The 23889-nt window shown below is 46.0% G+C and overlaps 2 protein-coding genes across 9 annotated transcripts in view; one reads left to right on the top strand and one right to left on the bottom strand.

Annotated features, from left to right (window-relative positions):
- Obsc (Obscurin) overlaps positions 1–23889 on the bottom strand; it is a 161443-nt gene that overhangs the window by 107181 nt on the left and 30373 nt on the right. The gene's annotated exons all lie outside the window — the stretch shown is intronic.
- On the top strand, positions 848–22699 carry LOC149350539 (uncharacterized). Of its 3 annotated transcripts, none has more exons than XR_016290391.1 (3): positions 848–1096; positions 21622–21700; positions 22567–22699. XR_016290391.1 is itself a non-coding variant. In XM_089579589.1 (3 exons), the coding sequence occupies exons 1-3, from the start codon at positions 14476–14478 to the stop codon at positions 22668–22670; spliced, it is 342 nt and encodes a 113-aa protein (XP_089435715.1). In that variant the 5' UTR covers positions 14309–14475; the 3' UTR covers positions 22671–22699. The 3 variants fall into 3 exon arrangements, 2 of the variants coding, with proteins under 2 accessions (XP_089435715.1, XP_089435714.1); XM_089579589.1 differs by lacking the exon at positions 848–1096 and adding an exon at positions 14309–14634; XM_089579588.1 differs by lacking the exon at positions 848–1096 and adding an exon at positions 14309–14778.

Here is a 23889-nt window from a genome sequence, read left to right as displayed (position 1 = left end):
TGTTCAGTTGTACGCAGCTGCGGTTGTCTTCGCACCGTTCAATAATAAAAATCCTTGCAGGGGCGCCTTGAGCGGATACGAATTGAAGTTGCCCTTGAGCACAAGTCACAGGAACGGCTCAGTTATGCGCTCCTGATCTGAAGAGTCACGAACGTTTGACACATTGTTCTATAAGTATGGATGACAGCTGGTTATGAGAATGGGATTCGCAAAGCAGCGTTCAGATCTAGTTCGATCATTTCGCGTCATCTTTATAGATTCGCTCGAACTTGAGTCACTAAAACTCACAAAGGTGCACCGTAACGACCCTCGACGTTATCGTGAACAGACATTCTCAGTGGAATTAAACGCGTCCAAAAATGCATATCCGCATATTTGCACACATCCTATTTCCCGTGCGCATAAGGAAAAATTGACCTTTCGAAAAATATTTCACACATCTGACAAAGGACGACGTTGTGCCACATAAAAAGCGAAGTCATGCCGTCTACAATATGTCAATCCTAAATGAATATCGAGGTAAATGTCACAGCTATTTTACTACAACGAACAAGCTACAGTAGAAGGAAATTACATTTCCTTCGCCACGCTGTCTTCCTCGAAATTCCCCTTCCTGTCGCGTCCTTAGGTTCGACTCGAGATAATTTTATTCATTGTTGCTCGTCCATTCACGAACTCTTTCATTAACAGCGCCGTGATAACTTTAGCCGGGCTAGCTGAGCGCAGAACAAAAACATGATCCGCTGGACTAGCGTGTTCCTCTCGTATTGGGCTGTCAGCGAAGGCAGCAGTCCTCTGTATACACGCGTCCCTTTCAAGCTATTGCTGGCCGAGACATTGGCAAAGTCACTTGTCCGCCACACCGACCTCGGGCGCGGAGCTGGGGAGGAGTGTCCCGTAGAACACCAGCAACAAAGCCCGCACAAAATAACTCTTGGCGCCGGGCTGGGGAGCAACAAAAGCCGGCTCGCCCAGCAACAGACAGGTGTCTGGCGCAGCCCTCGCTTGGGAGCAAGCTGCCGGAGCTTCCGCAGCGCCTGTCTTCTTCGCCTGCGGAAGCGCAGCCCGGTCTAAACAACACACCGCCGACGGGAAGGCAAGTGTATTCCTGCCTGTTTCTTGGACCTGCTCGCATCCACGCTTATTTGAGTTGCCCAGCGGTGAACACAGTAGTGAAAAACCAAACTTTGTAGCTGTATTACGATCGTCCTTGTAACGCCTAAGCTTATTCTTACTTCTTCCATTGACTGTTTGCTGGCTTGTTCGTTGTAGCATTGTGTCTTTTTGTTTCTAATTTTTGGGGATGTCTAAAACGCTGGAGTACTTTTTTGTTTGGGTGCAAACGAAAACTTTGACCTCTCCTGTGAAGCCTCTGCAAGACTAACGGCATTATTTATATAAAATCAACAAATATAAAATCAACAAATATGCAACAAACAATGTCGGCACTTGAACAAGCGTTCTATTGCCGACGCGGTTATGGCTTTGGTTTTTGCAATTTGAGATTCAAAACTGCCCTTGTCCGCCAGACATGTTAAACCTGCATCTGGGCATCTTCCTGTGGACATCCTTTAACAATTACTGCATCGCTCGAATCGCTGCTCATGTTTTTTTTTTCTCCAGAGAAGGCAGTTTGTTCTCAGCGCAACCGTTCTAACCATTCAGATTGCTTTCTGATCTAAACGCTGCGTTTCGCTTGGGCGTTAATTAATCTATATGCTCAAGAGGAGGTGTCTCCCTTCTCAATATGACACTGTGTTCACAGTAAAATGGACTCAATTTTCAGCCTCAGCTACGTGGCATAAATTTCACACAGACCGGAATCTTCGCCAGTAAATGTGGACACTGCCGTCATTTTTGAGGCTCAAATGCGCATATGAATGACGGTTACTCTAAGCACTGGAGTTTCATGGAGAAGTTTCTCGGTGTCTGCCCTTACATTTTTGCCTAATATTTTATTGAGGACGACTGAGACGTGAGCGTATGGAGCGCATTAAAGCTGTAGAATGCGAAAAGCCCTTGATTTTCTTGCATACAGCTTTGCAGCGAATAAAATGATTAAAGGATCTAATGGCGCGAGATGTTGGTGGCTTTGGCAAGACTGTTCACCTCTGTGGGTGACCTACTCATTAAGTTGCTTCGTCTTGTGCATATGACGGGATAATTGCTGGATCGGTTAGCCTGTTTTTCTGCGCTCTATAGCTCTGAGCAAAGACCACATGCTCTAAGATCGCATCAGAATAACTAGTAAATAAGCTCAACTAACAAGGCACTGACTACGATGTTAAGAATACTCGCTAATACTTGCAGCTCTCGGTCTCTGTTGTGGAAGTTGACTAGGTGTGAAATTTCTGTGCGTGCAATTCGCTACCAGCGAGGGACACATCAAACGCATTTCCATCCAAGAGCACGAAGGTGCATGCCTCTAATACTAAAGTGTTTTAGCACCGTCTTACGGTAAATGCGCTTACTACGACAGTACGGTAAATGTGGCTAGGCAAGCATGGCAACGGTAGCAACGGCAACTCGTGACTGCGCTGGCCGCACAGTTGCGCTAAAACTCGCTACTGTCTAGTCTTACACGGGCCGTTACAGCCGTGTATCGTACCGTACTTCTATAGTGTCTGCAACTGTCATTGTCCTTTTTGGGAAATTGGCATATTTCTTTGTTTGCTTTCGAAGGCTTCAGGATGCCAGTACCAGAACGGTGGTCAAAGAACAATTGAGCATGAAATACATGTGCGCACTTCATTCAGTATCGAAATAAACTACGTAAAGAAAGCAAGGATAGGACAAATTACACAGGACGTAACAATCAAAATAGACGTCGGCGAGTAAAAATATAGCAATACGCGAAAAGAAACATCCTTTCTTTGGCGGGAATGTAGGCTACTGTTAGTCAGCGGGCTTCACGAAAGCGATCAGTGTCTCTGATATAGGATATTCGGAGAGGCAGGTGATTCTACCCATCACAAGATTTCGGAAGAAATGTATACAAGTACATGACTTCGACTGACCTTGCTCATTAGCCACGTGCCAGTGCTAGCCGTAGCAATGTGTCACAGAGAAAAATAGCCATGAATGTTTGAAATGTCTGAGGACTCCTAGAGATCACTCCTTGTGTTTTCATGCCAGGCTTGCACCCCATGGCAAACGTAAAAGCACTGGACATACCGTTTTCATTGTTGTTGGTGTTGCCTTCGTTAGATGAGCAGCGCAATCTCGGGGCGCACGGGTTTGGCAGCCAATGAAAGTATCCATCCGCTACGTAGATGGCGGTGGCGTTTTTTTTTTCTCAGGTTCATTTTCATCTTAAGTCTTGAGAGTTTTATCTTTATTTTTACCAAGTTTTACAGGCACTCGGTGAGCTGAAGCTTTCGCGCTCACGCGTTAGCCTGCAAGTAGTACGGAGGCGCACATGTCTGAGCTTCAACAGTGCGAGGGAAATGCGAAAAGCCAGCGGGAAATGAAATCGTTACACAATGATTACACTCCGGTCATGTAACCTAAAATCTTTACATAAGCCTCATCACTTCTCTTTAATGCCTTCGCCGGCACGTTTTCATATAGTCTCGATGCCACTACCGCTGTCATCGGCATGCACATGTTTCCCGAAACCATGAACCAAGTGAAACCAGGTGAAACCATGAATCAGTGCGGAGGTGGGCCAGCTGGATGGCAGATCTTGCGAAAGAGACGCGGTTAAAAATGACACCAGCACCAAGAACAATTTCCTGAGTATTCTGTGGGACCTCTCAGTCGTCTCGCGATAGGGGAATACTGGTGCGACATCACCGCCTAGCTCTTCCCACTTGTATCCTCTACTGATATGCATCAATCCGCAACTCCCCGCGCTTTGAGGACATTTGGGTGCAATTCGAGGATCCCCAGGCGCTGAGAATTCACTCGAACGGCAACTGAGGAATCACTACTTGGAAGAGAGCCTGATCGATCTTGTCGGTAATACACAGCCAAGATTGCACGGAAGAAACAACACACACACACAAAAAAAAGACTCTAACGTAGAAGAGACAAGTGTTGATCTTTGTCTCTTTTATGTCCCGGTGTATTTATTTCGCTTTCTTCCTTTCAATCTTGAACCATTGAGGTAGGGAAGTCGACAAACGTGCTCTCTAGTCTGGCTTTGAGAGCGCCCAGATATGGCCTGGCCAAGTAACCACATATGCGCGGGATATACGGCGGACATCTTTTCCAAAAATGGAGGATATCTGTGGAATGACTGTGCGTATCCGCTAGTTGTTAGTAGGAAGTCGCAAGTGATCGTTTCAGATCTGCAAAATGGTTACCTGTGTCGGAACTGAATATTTAGTTTCAGCCGTAGACTACAAGTCTAAGGAATATACTCACATCTACCTACGTGGAACATCACACAGTACATACCTGCAATCTGGCATATAAACATATTCCATTTAGTTGATTATGTGCATATCTGCAAATATATGTACAGCGTGTTCTCTGTGTAAAAGCATACGACGCTGATATCGTAATCAAAGTAATTTTTGCCAGACTCTTGTCATGCTGGCTTAATCAGAAACCCTTGCCATTATGTAAGCCAACATTACCAAGCAGAATCGAGCAGACGCCTTCCATTACAATTGACGCCACGGTCAAAGTAGACAGTCGCGTGGAAAGCGCACAGAATGCAATCTGCCTGACTGAGTGTGGCGTTGTCGTGAAAACAATGTATCTAAACGCACGTGAAATACAGTTAATGAGGTCTAGAGCACCTGAGCTGCACATTTTGAAACTCAGCACGTGATCTGTAAATAGTCTACGCTGCTCTTTTAGGTGTCGTTTCATTGAGACCAGCTAAATGCTCAGTGGTTCCTTTATTACACTCATGCATGCAATGAATATACGAAGAGCGGCGGAGAGTGTTTTGACAGACGCCCCCTTTGCTGCACTGCACGCATGGACGAGGAAGTTGGCAACGGAGCGCTTCCTTGTTTTATTAAGGGCGTGATTGACGCAGGCACTAGCTTCAAGCGAATATACGATCGTGCTGCTTATTATGCAACGCTCTATTTACTTGCCTTTTATTACTGTACCAGGCTGACACAGGCGCCTATCGCGTTTCTCATCCAACTAATTTCTGATCTTGACCATAAGTTCGCTCACCACTTTTAGTTTTGGTGTGTACTGCTGCGGCAGGATTTCCGCCTTCCTGATACTAAAAAAAAAAAAAAAATGAACAAGAATATCCAGGCTTCCGACAGTTTCAGGCTTTTGAACCACATTTTTAAGCATGAGAGTTTGCCTATTAAGCTTGCTTTCATAGGCGGCGCTGCCTAAAACCCCTATAACTCATATTATGACACAAGATGCCATGAATGCAGCAAGCACGCGGTCTTTCGTAGCGAAACAAGACGACACAGAGCAGAGAACAGAAGCTTTTTTTAGCAAGCTAAACATAGTAATCAGTGCCTCTGAATAGCACCGAGAAATTCTACTTCATCCATTCTCCATTTAAGTTGCTGATACCTCGACACGGCTGTTTACGAAATTGTGCGGTTTAAAAATACATAAGTGCGCGTTGGAGAAGGCGCTTGCAAAAATTGGCGTAAAATTTTGTTGCGACCGCGACGACGCGCTTGACAGCACAGTGCGCGCCTTTATCTTTCTGCTAGGGGGCTAAATGGATCGCGTTTATGTTTACAAGAATGCAAAAAAGGCCCAGGGTACCACAGGAGCGGCATGAAAGCGGGTAAAAATAATTTTACGACAGGAGAACCGGCCCTCTACTCTACTCCACTCTTCTATGTACGAGTGCCTATATTTGACTCCTAAACAGACACTCTAGTACAACCCCCCGGTCTCTTTTTGTGGAGACTGCTAATTACGACACCGCGATTTGTCGAAAAACACCTCTGTCAGGCAGCTGCTGCCTTCTTTTAGGTTCCTGCGCGAAGCGTACAGTGACACCGACCAGACAGGCTGCGGGACGCCTAACAATGCTAACGGGAGCGGGGTGCCTTCTTTAATCTTTTGTGCGCTTACTTGTGCCCGCAGGGTGAGTCGGGAGACATAGGTGCGGGCCAGTGGGGGTGGAGCCAGGAGGCCAGACGCCAGAACGGCTCGCGATAACTACTTTCGCCTTGGCAAAGACCTGCATGCACCGCCGTTCGGTGGTTGGGTCACGAAGAGTGATGATCTGTTTGCGCCTGGGAAGCCTGATGGAAGGGCTGCGAACATCTGGCAACCCCCGCTATCGCGCGCCCTCCCGTCACGTGCCATGCGGCGGCGGGCATCAGAAAAATGCGCCCGCCGCTCCCCAGTGGCCGCCGTGGCGTCATTTTCGTGACGGATGGCGGCCGCATGGCTGCGCCGCTGGCACTGCTTTGGGCGCGCACCTGTTGGCATGCGTCAGGCGCAGTCAAGATACGGGCAGCGGGTCATTCCAACAATGTGACTTTCCCCGCCGCAACTGGCTGGTGTGCCACCGGCATTGGTGGAACGTGTGCAAGACATCGGACTGTCCACGTATAAGAAGGGAAGGATGCCGAAGATTGTTCGCCTTGTGGCACAACTAATGAGCCCCCCCTCTCCTCCCCTATTATCTGTGCCTGTTTAACGCTTGAAGGAACGCCGAAGAAAAATCCATGTAACTTTTGCTCTCGGTGAAAATAGCTTCCGTGGCTTTTCTGGCTATGTTGATGGTTGCCTGGCAGCAAGAGAACAATTTGTTGCCCAGAAAATTTTATTAAAATTTTTTCCCGCTACTCGATTCAAACTCGTGACGTGAAGACCGAGAAGGCCTCCGTGATCAATGTTTGGCAGTGAATAGCGGTGTAGCCTTACCTCAGGGATCCGTGCCCAAAAACTGTCTTGATGCACCACAGCTTTCTTGCGAAAATGGCCAGTGATGGCGAGACCTGAATGCAATTTCTTGATTTTTTGTAAGTTATAAAAGCTCCGTTTCCAGTGAAAGTAGCGTATTTGTCATTACAAAGCTGGAATCATCAATACAGGCTAACTGGAGTCTGTCATCAGGTTCCCTCTAAAGCGCTCATTTGAGCTCTCAGGCTTCAGTAACAGACTGGAAGCCAGCAGCTTTTAAGCGAGGCACATTTGGTAAGATTGTTGGTACTGTCTTAGAAACATCTTCCTGAGACACTACAGTTTCCTCTTCTTTTTTTACTTGAGTGTTTTTTTTTTCTTCTGAATTTCTAGCGCGCTGGAAGGTGGAACGGCCCTTATTCTGGCACAAGTGAAAGGTACGCGCGCTACTTGCTTTTTTTTTTTTGGCAATGCGCCAGTGAAAATGTTCCTTTCGTATCTTGTATAAGAAATCCGGCCGAATGTAACAGCTTACATTTGGTAACAAAACGAAGGCCATGTTGGTGGAGCAGATATAGGAAAGGTAAGCAGCGATTGAAACAAACGCAGGAAAGAATGAAGTGGAATGCTGCAGGGTTCCTTTAACGTTATGGAGGCACTGTATACGACCCGGTGAAGAAAGTTGTTTTTTTTTTTATCTCTGCCGCGTGAATTGGAAAAGGTGCGCGTCACTACACTTCCTGCTGTCAATTACCGAAGCGGCACTGTAGAGATTTATCAAGGGACTTCATTACGATGACGCTTAAATTTTATCAACTCCATATCTCTGACGTACCGGCAATTTCCTCACTGGCGTCCCAGAACCCTCCTCGCAGCGCCGCCTCTCCTCCTCCGCTCTTTTCTCGCTTCTCCTCTTTTTTGCTTTCACGGCTGTTGCGCTCTTCGGTCTATTCCTCCGGCGGGTCTGCCTCCGCGCACCGCCGCCGCGAATCTGCGCGTCTTCTGGACCTGGTCAGCGCGCCTCTCAATGTGCTGACGCATGAACACGTAGGTGGTGGTGGAAACGTTTATTGCCAATGATGTAAATCGTAGGGGGCGCCTGGTTTGCCGCAAAAGTTTGCATGATTACGAGCATTGGTCTGGGTATCGGGCATGCAGCAGTATTGGGTATTGAGCAGTCCGGGTTTGTAGTTGTCGCCAATGTGCAGCCTGCGTTATGGTGAGGGACGGAGCGGGGGGTGCGTATTCCCTTCTTTTGTCTCGGTAATACGAGAGAATATCACGGAAGGAGACCAGGTAGTGCGCGGGCCGCGGGCGAACGGACCGTCGTGTGAATCGCCCTTTAACGCCATTTTAAGTACGTGCGCAGTCGCCTTCTTTGCGCGAGGAACGTGCCGGCCACACAAATGGCTCGAAGGGCAACGCGAAAATCGCGAGCCGGCCGCCCTAGAAGCTCGCCAGGAGCAGAATCGCTTTATTAAGGCGAAAGCCTTTAATGCCTCATACTGTCGTGAGCAGGGAATGCACTACCTGGTCTCCTTCCGTGATATTCTCTCGTATTACCGAGACAAAAGAAGGGAATACGCACCCCCCGCTCCGTCCCTCACCATAACGCAGGCTGCACATTGGCGACAACTACAAACCCGGACTGCTCAATACCCAATACTGCTGCATGCCCGATACCCAGACCAATGCTCGTAATCATGCAAACTTTTGCGGCAAACCAGGCGCCCCCTACGATTTACATCATTGGCAATAAACGTTTCCACCACCACCTACGTGTTCATGCGTCAGCACATTGAGAGGCGCGCTGACCAGGTCCAGAAGACGCGCAGATTCGCGGCGGCGGTGCGCGGAGGCAGACCCGCCGGAGGAATAGACCGAAGAGCGCAACAGCCGTGAAAGCAAAAAAGAGGAGAAGCGAGAAAAGAGCGGAGGAGGAGAGGCGGCGCTGCGAGGAGGGTTCTGGGACGCCAGTGAGGAAATTGCCGACGTACCAACTGTCAAAGAAATCCTATGCAGTTCGTGGCCGGAGCGGGAGCGGGTTTCTTTTGGCGGAGCAGCTCCGTGCTTTGTCCACACGAACTGGAGAGAGATGATTCCTCTTTGTGCTGCTAAATCCCAAAACCAACAAGCCGCATCGATCGCTGCACCGTCACGCAGCCACTACAGGCACAGCTGCTGTGGCCTGAGAGATATCCCGCCGCATGGAGCATTTTGGCGTCTGCTCTGTGCAGAGTCTCGGATTGGAGCGGTACGCAACAGCTGGCCTATGACAGACAGAATGTACAGCCTTGGTCAAAAGTCCTAAGGTCACAGCGTTCAGCTGCAGCGAAATGAATGTTCCTAGAATGCTCCGTGTAGCGGATCATTCAAAACACAAGTCAAGCAAGAAGAAACCTTCTGCTAGCACTTCAAGGTCATTCGGTCTTTAGTAGCGCCGTACTTGCTCTATTATGGAGCTGAAGCGAAAATCCTTCGGCCTTAAGACTTTTGACCAAGAGTGGCCCGTAGCGTACTGACAAATCTATCGAATCTACGATTACTCTTGAATTTGAATCTCCCGTTGTGACACAAATTTTTAAAAATTAGGGTAGATTTATCCTGTGGTAGCAGTTTTTATCCCTTGAAAGGCTGAAGAAAACACACTACAGGCTAAAAATAGGCGTGACAAAATCCTTCGAACGCGCTCTCTCAAATAATGTGCATATAGATTCGTTGGTAACCCCTGTACATGAACTCGATGAAACGAAGGGCGTCCCAGGTCTCAACAGCTACATCTTGACACAAGAAATATGTTGCGAGAACGCTATTGTTGAAAAAACGAAACAGGGCAACTAAAACGAAGGACCAGTGAAAGGAAATACGCGTACATACAAGCGTTGAACTAGCAACTGGCTGTTTAATCGGAAAAAACACTGTTAAATATTTAACTGCCATGGGACAAGCTCATGTCATCTTCAAAACTTACAACTGATATGCTGATTCGTAAACACCTATGCTACGTTGCTAGGCGTTAGTTCTTTCTCGGAACTACAAAGGTAGGCTTTGGGCCGGTTGGTCCGACATACTTGTAGAGAAAAAACCGCGACTTCAAACAGGATGAAGACGAGAACTGCACAGGACGCTCGTCCTATGCAGTTCTCGTCTTCATCCTGTTCGAAGTCGCGGTTTTTGGCCTACGAGTGGCTCGGAACTATAGACCACAACGATTAGTCTTTTCGAGATTGGTAACTATCACTGTATTCTAATATTATGAAGAATGCGTATGTTCTCCCTAACGCTGGGAAATTTGATATGTCGGTTACAGTCGCCAGCTGGTCCAAACCTGCTCATCACTAAAGATATAGCAGACGAGACCAACTGTGTTGCGCCTTCAGAAAATAAGAGGGTTCTCTGTCTCTAAACCTCTTAAGCGCAAGGAAACTCTCGTAATATTCATATCAGGGCCCAAACATTGAATTATGTAGTCTTCTCCTACAACTAAAGAGGCGTAAAAGGCAGCAGTTTCGGCCGCTACACCGTTTGTGTGCCGCTTTTGATTAGGCTCTCTTGTATGCCATCGCTGGACCAGACACCGCGTTTGCACCTTGTGAACTTAACGACGGAAAGATTTGTGAATTGTTATGGCAGTAAGGTCATGCCATAACGATCTCCTTTTAAAGAACGCATAAACTGCGCTGGAGCGCATCGGGAACACTATGGCAGTGAAGACTGATTTCACACTTAACAGATAACGCGCAAATAAATACATAAGCGTATTGTGTTCTAATAAGAACCCCAGAGTCACACCATTCTAAAAACGACTGACCGCTTGCACAACACATTCCGCTTGCAAAACAAGTCCCGCTTGCAAAACACATTTACAAACTATAAATTTCGTGAAAGCAACAATTAGGGTGGACAGAAAATGCTAATGCAGAGCTTCCCAAGCGAAAACGTTGGGTAAGCTCCATCTGGTAGAAAAAGAAACTCAAGTAAAGCGTCGACGGCGGGCACGATGGAGCCAGGCGCCGTAGCAAACAGGCCCTCGAGAACAAGGGGCTGCCGTTTTCTCCGGGGCCCTTCTTTTCTTGTGGGCCTCTCGCGCGCTCCTGGCTGGGGTAAATGAGGACCTTGGCCTTGTCATGCAGCATCATTAGCTTGACGTGAGCGGCGAGATTGGTGGTGAAGATACGGCGCACTCCGAGTCGTCTCACCAGCGACATTTCGAACACCCCAGAAAAGGGGCGGGCGAGGGGAGGGGGGGGGAGTGGGGGGGGGGGGGGGGGGGGCAGCTAGCGGCCTGTTCTGCTAACGTCACGCGATGGCAAAGTGCGACTCATTCATGGGACTGAGCTCCAGTTAAAACGAGGACAAAGATTACTCACAGCTTTCGTTCTTCTTTTTGTCTTGAAGCTCACATTAGGTTCCTGGCTGAGTATCACCAAAGAGCGTAAGGCACGTAGGCTTGTATATAGCTATTCATAGCTGCAAACCACGCGCCACCCGTTCTTCTTGATTAGATCTGAAGAAAAACTTAGCCCAGTTTGTTAACGTTGTCCAGGATACTTTTATCTGGTTCAAGGTGCCTGCGTGATACCCAACGGTCGTAATTTCTTTGTTGATAAAAGTCATGCGCCAAGGACTTCCTTAAGCATACCCGACGCTCACTCGACCCGTAAACCCTGTGACGATTCGTGCCACGTTTACTGCCGTAACTGTAAGTAGTTTGTGCGAATTCAGATGCATTATTTATGAAGTAACGCAGCGTTTTCGCGTGTGGTTGAATATTAATAATCTCAGACTGGATACGGCGCGTCGTGTAGAGACGAAAGAAATAGCGTACAATTTCTCTAATGCATATACACCTGCCTTACGCTGGGCTCCTGAACATCAGCTGTTTGCGCTGATTTCCCTCAGAAAGCACTGTGTAATTCATGTTCTGGGCTTTTCAGCTATAGATATGTGTTACGTGTGCTTGTATATTCTTGTCTATGGACTCTACGCAGCAAGTCAGCCCCAATAACTTTTGACGCCTCAGTCTTCGCACCACAACGCCGTAAGCTTGGTCTAAAAACAGAATTCACGCGTCGTTGGCAAGGACTTTAGTACCCCATGAATGCGACGGCGACTTTGACGTCATTGAAACTTTTGTGTTTTTTGTCTGCGGCCTAGGTTTTGCGGGACTGCGAGAAGTTCCATCCTGACGTTATTTTTTTGGCTCACAAAACTGGGTGCACAATTAATTTCTCACGTCAGCTTGACAACTCGAAACAAACGCATGTAACCTTCATGCCGCAAGCCGTTGGTCTTCATGACACTGAAATCCTCTAATTCTAGGTGGGCGCTAATTTTAAGGCGCCACAGGACAGATCGCGTTTATATACCAAACTCACTTTGTCGCCATGACTTAGACATGAACTATTTTGTGCCTCAACCCCCCCCCCCCCCCCCCGAACATTTTCGTACTTTTGGCTGCCTTGCAAAGTATTAATTTCAGGAATATGACGTTCACGTAGAACGAAGTTGGAACAAATCTGCTCAAAAGACGTCTCCATGTACGATCCAAGCACACAAAACACGTACACATGGACAAGTACACATGGCCAAGAAACATGCTTGTTTTCATTTTATCAGCTGAGCTGCTGCGCGCATTCACGACATGCGCATTCAGCTCTCGTTCAAAGTTGTTATGAGAACTTATGAGGCTAGTTATTCAATGGGGATGAATTTCCCTGGACCAGTACGACATACGTCCTTAAGTTTTGTTCCGCTTCTGACTACGTGGAGACAAACTACGTAATCAAACTCAATGGCTTCCTTATAGATTCCGTGCGCCTTACAGTGATAGGTTAGACAGGCGATGCCCGTGCACAAATTCTTAATACCTTAATTACGCCGCTTTAGCGTGCACGCGAGCGGGCCATTATGACGACCAGTTTAGTGCATCAATTTCATACTTGCTTATCGCGCATTGACAGGGAACGTAAAATAACCGCAAAACACTTTTTCCAAACATATTTGCAAGGTTCTCTGCTGATACTGAGCCTCGCGCTGCAAGCGTTGGAGAAATACGGTTTCAAATGTTTATGCCACGGTAAAGACAGCCCAAGGACGACACAGGACGAAGAAAACAAACAAGGTGAACAACAACAACATCATTAACAAGGTGAACAGGAGAAAGCGCAAGACAGTGCAAAGAAAAACAATAAGGCAACATTGCAAAGCAAAGCGGAGAGGGTAAAACAGCAATTCGTTTTAAAGCGAGCATAGTAATGTCGGAAAAAAAGTTGTCGGCGTCGACGACCGTTTCAAGCCACGCCACCCGAGCGGCCGGTTGCTCCGGTCGCTCCGGCACCCTAGGTAGGCCCCCAAGGTCACGTGACCTTGTGCGTCATCGCAATATGCCCACCGGATTGTGAGCAAACTGACCACCATGGAAGGTGGCAGTTAAATTAACTACCGGCCACGAGAGGTTCCTCGGGAACAGCAACCTGGGTCGCATATGCACCCCCGGCGGCAGCACCTGCCATCGCAGGGCAGTGGTGCATCCTTTAACCGCTGCACCACTGCACCAAGAGTGGTATGAGGAGCCCCAGGGATATCTGAATTTAAAGTCGAGAATTACAAATTCCGCACATATGGGCATTAACGCAATAACGCTATCGCGTCGAACCCTTAAGGCGGAGCTGAAATGTCCCCTCCATTTTCTTCTCTTAATTGTGCACCGCGTTTGCACTGCCTTTCCCGTGCACTAGGGCTGCAAACCAACCAGCCTACATCATCACACTTTGGCAGTTTTTGTTTATGTCATTTTCACAAGAAAAAAAAAACATGAGATATCACCGACGACAGGATTGAGTCCAATTTTGCGACTGAAAACACCGAGCTAAGACGCATGGATCTCATTAATGGCACTGTACTACATATTACCGTCACAATAATATGCGATTTACTGTGATTACTTTGGGGATTCTGTGTATTAAGTTTTGAGTGCAAGTCATAAAATCAGTCGCAAGGCGCGAATTTCGGTAGTTATCATTCTCTCCGAGTCCTTTTGTTGCGCCACTGAAACCCCAGACAATGACATAATGTTTCATTATTAACATGAATTCTTGAACAGTATTCTGCTTTTCGACCCATTCTGCGTTCAGATATGCCTTATTAGCTGCGTCTGAATAAAACATTTGGCAGGCGAGCTAGTGAAGCATGATCGAACTGCAAAAACCATTTAATGATGCACTCAAAAAAAGCTGGGTCCGCTAAACTTTCGTTTAAATTTCGTACGATGGCCAGGGAACGTTTTTGCTGCGTGGCACCAATTAATGCAATTGAAGTGATAGAAAGCAAAATGGTAATACGCGATATCTCATGTGCACAACAGGTAAACACGCAAAAAAGAAAGAAAGCGCGCCGCAAGGAATGTACTGATCCCTACGGTGTTTTTGAAGTCCACCGTGCAGTATGCCAAAAAGCTTTGTTCTTCTAAGGGAAATGTTTATATCGCGAACTTCTCAACACTACACAACAGGCGCATCAAGAAGGCTTGTACAGCAGATCTTAACTTTCAAGTCGCCACACCTTAAGTTTCAAGTGGCACAGCTGTGAGCCGTGCAGAATACAAAATTCATAACGGCGGCAAAGTGACACGTTCTTGGAGGGACTCCCATTGGCACGGCAGCTGAGAATGGCGTGATGCAGTTGGCAAGCGCACACCGGACATACCGCGGCGGTGCCAGGGACCACCCCGGGCCGCCCGCGAATCTCAGAGACGCAAAGCTGCGATCCACGCGCGCACGATGCCAGAGTGGCGGCGCTGCTTCACGGGGCCACCTTAGGCCACCGAGCGCAACGGTGAGTAACCGCTCAAATTTCCTGCCAGTCGACACTCACTGCCGAGGGAGATTAATTCGCGACTGCCTACCAGGATTGCTGGCCAATCCACAACCGCATGACACGGCATCCGCGAGCGCTGACAAGCGCCTCCAATACGGTGCGGTAAGTGGGTGTGCTTCGACCGGAAAATTGACACAAACTACTTTTTTTGCTGTATTAGGATGTGGCAGCCTTGAATGTTGTCTTTTACGAGTGTGTCGCGTTTCGTAGCGCTGTTTGCACTGAATACCTATGTGATGTTGTTCATTTCGCATGCACTGGCGTGTTTGGAAACAGTGTCAGCTAAAAGAGGACTCAAATACTGTTCTCCCTGGTGGCATCCCTGTACGTGCAGTTGACTCTATATTTCTTTTTTTTTTTCGGAAGGAAGGGGAGGGGGGGCAGAGCCTTGCGAGTTTTTGCAGTTTTTTTTTTAGTTATAACAAAAGTGAGAAGGTTGCCGTCTGGTGCTTTTCTCGCGTGTAATGTTTTTGCAGCAACTTCACATGGTCACACTAGTTCATAGTTTCTTGAAGTAGTCTTTGAATGTGCATAGAAGCCGCAAGAGGCTAAACCAAAAACAACCATTACTAATCATTCCATTTTTGCAACACTTTTTTGTTTACCCTGTGGTACGAAAAATTTCCCAAAGCTTTAGCGACTGAGGAACCACAAAAATGTCCTAAATTAATGAATCAGTGTTCAGGACGTGCTGTGAAAGCCAAGAGACAATGAAACAAAGGAAACGCAGGTATACTAAGCCGGACAGTATCCAGCAAAGGTATAGAAGGGGTCACAGAGGCAGTGAAAACGCAAAATAAAGAAAGAGGGACGGGGTATGTACGCGGGACTGAGAGAAGGTCACAAAAGTATGCAAAGACAGCAGTACTGAAGGATTAAGCGGGAGCCTGCCAACAATCAAGACTAAGCTGTCCCGAATTCTTTCTTTGCACCACGTATTACGATCAAAGCCTCAGTACGAACAATATAATTTCTAAGCCGGATACCATCGAATCGCACCTTGTGCCAGAACCACGCACCCGAAAAGAGTTGCAATGTTTAGTACAAATACAACTGTACCGTAAAAATGGAAGCGCATTTCGACTAACAAAACTTATGATAACACGATATATACAAACGTAACCCGCTTCTCGTAATCTTCCACAGCAGCTGCAATGCCATTATAAAAACTCCGCTAAAATCTGTCTTTTTGTTTCTGAATTGATTTCGTTTCGTGGATGTATTTCGGTACTTTTCGTCCGTTGCAAGATGTCATCACAGCTGCGACGCCTTACATGCCTTAGCATTTGAACATATATGCTTTTGTTAACGTCAGATGATAGCGTTTTATTGACTGCATTTCTGCTGCATCTTACGAGGAAACAATTATATGTAACTAGAGTTTAGTTACGTATAGTTGCTTTGGACTTTTCTGAACTACTGTGTACATTTCTTGCGCTCTTGAGTTTGTTTCTTTCGGCGTTCAACATATGGGTAGCCAAAGGTCTTCGCTGTAACTATTTTTTAGATTACAGATAGTTGTAACCACAATTAGCCGCACACCTGGGTAACTAACGAATCACAATGACACGTACCTTTCCTGTTATTTGCCTAAGTAGCAGAGAGCCTCATATTTTTTGTGCGCCCTTGAGCACGAGGGCAAAAAAAAAGAAAGCATTATACGTTAAATAGTACTCTACTGCTTGTTGAATCTTTTGTGTTGAGTTTGAATTTTATGATGGAGCGCTGGCAGCAACCTTCCTCAGAGTGCTCGCCGGTGAAGGAAAACGGAAAAGTTGCCAGACAGAAACTTAAGAACGTTTCATTTATTCATTCCCGCTGGATTGTTCCTTGTTTTTCTAGTGTCAGAAAACACGGAGAGGTAACGAGCCCGCTGTGTGCGATTAACATCTATACGGTGACGTCATTTTCGGCTCCTAACGAATAGTATGTCTAGTTGCCTTCAGAGAAAATAAATAAGATCCTTTCACCCACTATTTCCAAACATTCCGGAGGTAATATGTGGAGCATTCATGCGCCTAAAAAGAAACAAACGGTGCGTGCATACTAGGAAGAAAAGATTAGTACTGCGTGAATGGGACAGGAAGGAGAACGAGGGACACAGACGACAACACAGGGGCAGACTTCCAACTGTTTATTCGAGGCCGAAAAGCAAACTCTATATAGGGTATGAACCAATGCGGATAACCATCACTGTAATTCACACAATACCTGATTAAAACCTAGACCACATTGATCAAAATTTGCGTTGCAGAAAGGCCGATAAACCAGAGAGCATTCAGTCAGCATGTCCCCAGAAACTGCATGTCAAGAAAGCGATTAAAAACTAGTAAGGAACCTAACAATCAGCCTGAGTAAAGAGCATGAAAAATACTCGAAGTAGCAATGCAGTTGTCCTACAGAAAACAAAAGTAAAAAAGTATGAAAAAGCGATAAAAACATGGTGTGACATGTGGAAAAACCGGCATGAGAGCATGTAAACAAAAAACAACAAGAATATAGGTAAAAACTAAAACCAGGTAAAAGAATGGAATATGGAAGGCAACGAAGAACAAGTGTAAAGGTGAGCATAAAACCAGATAAAACTACATTTCCGGCCTTGAAGTACATCTTAGGGACACAAGTGAAACAATTATAGATGGCCCTTAGTGATTTCACTCAATGAAAGCGGAATAGAAGGAGTGGTCACACATTTTTCACCATTTTTTACGATGTGTTACGCTTGAACGACCTCCCTTTCCGTCTTCTCTTGACTTAAACAAAAAAGTAGTGTTGCGCAAAACTGGGGTGCAAGGCACTTTTTTCTTGCCCTTACCCCTCCCTTCACAGTTCTTACAATGATGTGCCAGATGACCTCCCATATTGTTTTTCACTGCCAAGTTATGTTCGCGTGCCCGTTCATTGAAACCCCGACCAATCTGCCCAATGTAAATGCTACCGCATGTGAGGGGAATTTTGTAGACAAGGCCTGAATCGCACTTTGTGAACTTCTTTTCATGTTTCGTATAGCGCTGCGGCCTAGTTCTCTTTTCTCTCGACATCAAAGGGCAGACACTACTCAGCTTTATCGGTGCCAAAGAAAAGCCATTCTGACGCCATATCGGTTCCCTACTTTTTGCGCATAGGTTCATACCCTATATAGCGTTTGCTTTTCGTTCTCGAATACACAGTTGGGACTCCGTGCCTGTGTTGTCGTCTGTATTCCTCGTCCTCCTGTCCTGTCCCATTCGCGCAGTACTAATCTTTTCTGCAATGAACCAACCAGCCCGCAAGAACGTTCTACTTCATACTAGGAATGTTGTTACAGATTGATGAACGTTTCAAAAGCTGCCCTTGAGAGAACCTTTTTGACCACTTTTATGAAAACACGCAGAGTGAAATACAGCAGTGCAAACTGCAAGTCACTGCGTAATTTCTAGCGGGGAAAGCCACTCTCGCTTTCTAGTCATCGGTATTACACAGTACTTTCTCTAATTTAGAGTTGACCGCTGCGAGCCAGTCGCCACAGAAATAAATGTGAACAATTTGTGATTCTATTCTGGTTTAAATTGACGCCCGACGTTGCCACATTCTGCGGCTTGCCATTTTTATGCCGTTTATGCAATAGTAATTCAGGTAAAGTAGGTCCTTCAGATCCATTACTAGACCTCACGACGAAATACACAGACGGGTTTAAAGAAAAGGAGCACAGGACAGAGCTACCCTCATTATCTGACCTCCATACAACAAGCATTCACTGCACCTTCCGCTGTCCACTTTCAGTGCTTTTTATTTTTTTGCTTTCGACCGAAATATGGCGGCTTGTACGCAAATTCAACGCCAAAAAGTTTTCGCTAAACTTTTGTAGAAAAAGCATTGGAAAGTAGGAAGCCTGCATAATCGTATACGGAACCTCACGTCGTGGTGGAATCTGCTGCAACTGCCGCATAAGTCTTGCCCTGACAAACACGCTTATGATAACCGCGTGTCCCGAACCGATTTAGGCCGCGTCATCGGGACAGTTAGAGATGAGACAATCTCACTAGCGGACAAAAAATGTATATGACGGGAAGAAGGACACAACACTGAGCGCTAGAAGGAAGCTTGAGATTTGTCTAGTGAAAATACACAAACGTGAGGACAAAACACAGGGCTCAAATTTTCTTTTCATAGTCAGCCAAGCCGTTACAAAAGTGTGGCACAAATGTTTCTTTTTTCGCAATATGTTATCTGTTGCGACGGGATGAAAGTGTGATGGATGGGGGTTGAGCTGAGCCAAAAATGCCCGCATGTTGCGGTTCAGCTTTTTTTATCGGGCACTAAAGAGGCCTTCCGGTTATTTCTATCGTGAATAGTCGTTACCCAAGTTCTTCAGCTCGGAATAAGCTTACGCTGTTGCACGGTATGAGTCCTCCCGACGAAAGATGAGGTTATATATTTTTCAATAAATGTCACTTTCTTTCTCAACGCCTTAAACTTTGTATAGCTTCACTGCAACTTTTATTCAGTCAGTGTGTTATGAGTCGTGGTGCTATTAATTCAGCACAGAAAAAAAAATGTGCGCCTGACTGGTTTTGTTTTTCTAACAGCATTTATTTTTCATATCTGCGGCAGTAAAGCAGTAATCCCTTTAAAAATTTTTTAGAGAGTCTACAGACTGTCTATAGACTTCTGTCTATAAATTCTATACTCTCTATAGACAAATCTTAGAGAACGGTCTATAGGCAATACATATGCTGTAGACAATCTATATAGACAATCTATAGATTTGTGATCACACACTTTTAGTGCACTTTTGTCTATAGACAGCCTGTAGACTATGTATAGACAAAAATAAATATTTACAGGAAGGCAACTGAGTCTATAAGTCTATAGACTGTCTATAGACCATTTTTATACGGGAGCTGACAACTTGGATCTCATTCCGACAACGCTAGACAAATTTCGAGCAAAGCGAAGCCACGACGAAAATTAGACGCTTGTCGGCGTTCTTTAGTGCGTCGCCTCCTCCAGGAAACAAGTAACCATGCGAGATCGAGATGGGTTCAGTGTTGGAAACTGGAAAAGCTTTCCGTCAAAATTCTTGCAGTGACTCAAGATTACTTGGTCGATCTGCATCCCACTGAATCTGCGGCTACTGGGCGTGTCATTTAATTATATTAATAATGATAATAATGATAATGTTTATTTCCCATCGTACATATTGGATGATAGGGCGGCGGGAAAAAAAAAATTCGCTGTGGCTTAGCTTAAGCCCGGTAATTGCGAAAGCAATATCCGTACCTACGCCATGGTTCAGCTGGTGGTGGTGCTTGTGGTTAGACTTGTGGCGATGCATCTGTTATATGATCCAATCCAATCCAATGTAATCTAATCTAATCTAATATATTCTAATCCAATCGAGATAGGTTCAATAATAATGATAATGTTTATTTCCCATCGTACATATTGGATGAGAGGGCGGCGGGAAAAAAAAAATTCGCTGTGGCTTAGCTTGGTTAAGCCCGGTAATTGCGAAAGCAATATCCATACCTACGCCATGGTTTATCTGGTAGTGTAGCTGGTGATGGTGCTTGTGGTTAGACTTGTGGCGATGCATCTGTTATATGATCCAATCCAATCCAATCCAATGTAATCTAATCTAATCTATTCTAATCCAATTCAATCCAGTCCAGTACAATCCAGTCCAGTCAGGCCGCCGTTCATGTGCACCGCCGTCGCACACGGACGGCGCGAGATCGCGAAGCAATGTTAAGCCGCTGGTGGTTGGCACAGCTACTGCTTTCTAGCGACGTGAGTCGAGCCTAATCTCTTCAGCGTAACGCCACAATCGCGCTCCTAGCGGAGAGCGCAGGAGTTAGGCGCCGGTGGTGGCACCGCCGCGGCTTGCGACGGCGCGAGTCGGTCGCCCTTCTCTTCGGCGTGACGTCACACATGACGTCACACAGAGGTCAACTAAAAGTCAATGGTGGCACCGCCGCACCACGGCAAAGGCTGAAAGTGCAAGTAGTAAAGCTTTCGCTTTAAAAAGCTGCTCAAAAGCAGGTTCACCAGCTCACAGCCCCCGGTTTGTTTATTTTGGCAGAAACCGCACACCAAAAATATACTCAAAATAGGCGAAATGTGCAAAATGTAGCATAAAAGGGGTAAATGCTGTGTTTTCTGCAAAACCAAATTCCCAGGACCATAGAAACCATGGAATAGCATGAGATCACAAAGAAAGGGTGTATTCAAAATTAAGTGCTATCATAAAGCGGAGGTTTTGGTAGGAAGGACAAAAAAAATCAAAGCCATCTGATTCGTACTCGTTCAAAAGAGATGGTAATGTGCAGGACAAATCGCTGATGTCTAGTATTGAGATGATGGTTTGGTTCCTAAGGTTTAATGTTCCAAAGCGACTAAGGCTTTGAGGGACGCTGTAGCGGAGGGCTCCGGATAATTTAGACCCTCTGGGATTCCTTAACGTTGGCTGACATCGCACAGTACACGGGCCTCTAGAATTTCGCCACCTTCGAAATGCGACCGCCGCGGCCGGGATCGAACCCGCGTCGTTCGGGTGAGCAGCCGAGCACTATAACAACTGAGCCACCGCGGTGGCTAGTTTTATGATGAAGGGTAGCAACTGACCAGCTTACTGCATATCTAGATGGGTAGCGCGGTAAACTTTCTTGCGTGTCATTAAATTTCTGTCATTAGGCCCAACATTTAGAAAGCGGAATCATAGTAATTCAGACGGGTAGGTGATTGGGCTTGTTGGTTCACGATTCAGAGAAAAAAAAACAGCGCTAAAACGACAAGGACTGTCTGTCTTTCTCAGTGGTTGTCTTTTTTGCGCCACATTTTTTATCGGAATCATAGTGCGTTCGACTTTGGCGCATTGACCGGTATTGCAGGAAATCAGGAAAACAATCTTATTCCCACTGAATCTGCGTTCCAATGACATGCATTTTTTCTCTTTATTTCCAGCGCTCAAGTTACTTATTGACGGCTACAACGGACAGACGCAGCGTGCGTTCACTCAAGCGCGGTGATGGTATACGCCGAGGTTTGTGGCTGAACGCATAGGCCTTTTTTTCTTCCATTTTGACGAGGGAATCGGTCTTTAAGTGCGAATTCGTTATACCATATGATCATCTGCAGTGTAGCAGATGATGAAAGTGGTGGCGAATAGTGAATAGGACAACAAAACAGATCAGGTGCTGGTTTGTGAATAAACCAAGGAGAACCAGAAGGTAGTAGCCGGGAAAGTATATATAGTGGTCGTTGCTGCAGGCGCGTAGATGAGAACAGAACAGGGGTCACATTCATAAAAAATCTTGTTCCTAGTTTGCCGTCATGATTGCGCTTCCATTATGTTGACCTTCGTGACTGGCCAGCGCTTGTACTACGGCTAATTGCGCAGCGCCCTTAGATGAGGTAATTTCTGCAAAAACAGTCCCTCAAGTTTAGCAAGTATATTGTTCTGCACACTAATATACACGTGGACCTGTTCACAAACGCCAACTTATGAGATTTCGAAGGCAAATTTGCGTAATGTACAGGCATGAAACGCAAATGGACGGAGTTCGCTTACTGAAAATTTACCCACAAACTGGACTAAAGCAACTTTGAATTTCGTGCCAGGCTCACGAGCAGTAGAAAGTGCGATCACAGTAAATGACGTTTTGCTTAGTAGTACCTCAAGATTCATTGAAAGTACCATTTAAAACAAATAAATAATTAAACTAAGCTCAAATTTCTGTAAGTTCTAGAACGGCTTATTTTTACGCATAATGAAGCAATTCAGTGCCAAAAATCTGCGTCGTAATGTTAGCTATGCTTTTGCAGATACGAGAAGACTCTTGGGATTTATGTATGCAACTCTACATGTGCTTTCTGTGGAGCTTTGAGACTACTCCCCTGCTTTTACAGGCCAAAAGCTCCAGCAGTGCCCTGAAAATGAACAGCTATACTTCGAAGCCACGTCTGAAGTCCCCGACACAACATTTGTATTTCAAGTTTCCGAGTTCTACTGATATGCAAATAAATCTATAAAAAAGGAAAACGGTAAAAAAGGTAAGAATAAGAAAGGTTGCGGCCAGCCTGGGAATTTCGGCAACATGAAGAGTTACAGGAAAAAAAAAAGCCGTGAATAAAAAGCAAATAGAATAGCACACCGAACAGTATCGTCCTCAATAAATTACCGGGTATAATTGACAATGTTTACATTGTTATATAAAAGCATTCCCAAATCTCTTATCCTCTTAGCACGGAGCTCGTGCGACACCTCTCGGGCAAACAGAGAAACAGTTCGAGGCGGCGGCTGCTTGTGTCTTGCTGTATTTTTGGGAGAGCTGAGGTTTGTTTGTCTTCATGCGTCTGCGACTAAAATTAGACTCTCCCGCTGCGCGGCGAACCGGAAAGCGGCGCCAGAAGCCGGAACTGCTTTGCCTCTACTCATGACGTCATCAGCCCCGCATACTGCCTGTCTCATCGAGTGCCTGACAGGCGGCAGCACTGACTTGGAGCAGTAGGTTGTGATCGTGGCTGAGACAAGAGGTGCCAGTTGCGTGCTTTCTGTCAGCGCCTTTCTATTATACTGTACAGCTTCAGACAATTACCTGCGGGAGAAAGGGGCGCTGCAATCGTACAGCTACCGCGGGAATGCCAGGTAGTGTGAACTTTATACTTGGCTTGGCTAGGGCTTGCCCAGAAATGTATTTTCGACTGCAGAAATAGCCGTTTTTATCGATTCGAAACCTCCCAAAGTGGTTTATTTGTTGTAAAATACGCAAGCGTCCCGCGTTTAGGCGCATAAAATGCAAGAAAGAAGGCGTACGATCTTAAATTAATTTTATTCGCGAACTTCGCACGCATTGCAAACATTGGTCCGACTTTGTCAAATTCAGAAAATTGCACGAATAGTTTAGAAGCTTTCGATTGCAGCAAAACAATTTCTTCGTTTATAATGGGCATTTTTTTTAAACATGTCAACACGGTCAGTTGATCTTAACTATATGCATATGAATCAAGCTGCGGATATATTCCTGCAGCCGAATTACGTTTTCGGCGAAAAGTTACCCAAGCCAGATATGAAAGCTACACCTCCCGGGATTCCCTTGATTATAGTGCTCTACAAGACATATCTTGGTTACGGTGGATAAAGCATCCTTCAGGAAGCTCCCATAGATAATGGCGGTTTCTTTCCCTCTAGAGAATTTAGGGAAATTATATCTGCTGCAGCACCCCTAACTA

This window comes from Amblyomma mixtum, chromosome 3, assembly GCF_055824585.1.
Source record: "Amblyomma mixtum isolate Tamu chromosome 3, ASM5582458v1, whole genome shotgun sequence".
NCBI classification, from domain to species: domain Eukaryota; kingdom Metazoa; phylum Arthropoda; class Arachnida; order Ixodida; family Ixodidae; genus Amblyomma; species Amblyomma mixtum.
Note: the sequence above shows the minus strand (reverse complement) of the source record. Positions and strands in the feature narration are given on the sequence as shown.

Excerpts from the sequence above, each read along its gene's own strand:
- LOC149350539 (XM_089579588.1), top strand. The coding sequence starts at position 14,476 with ATGCAGTTGGCAAGCGCACACCGGACATACCGCGGCGGTGCCAGGGAC. Across the intron at positions 14,779-21,621 it reads AGCGCCTCCAATACGGTGCG|CGCTCAAGTTACTTATTGAC; the intron begins GTAAGTGGGTGT and ends CTTTATTTCCAG. Across the intron at positions 21,701-22,566 it reads CGGTGATGGTATACGCCGAG|GCCAAAAGCTCCAGCAGTGC; the intron begins GTTTGTGGCTGA and ends CTGCTTTTACAG.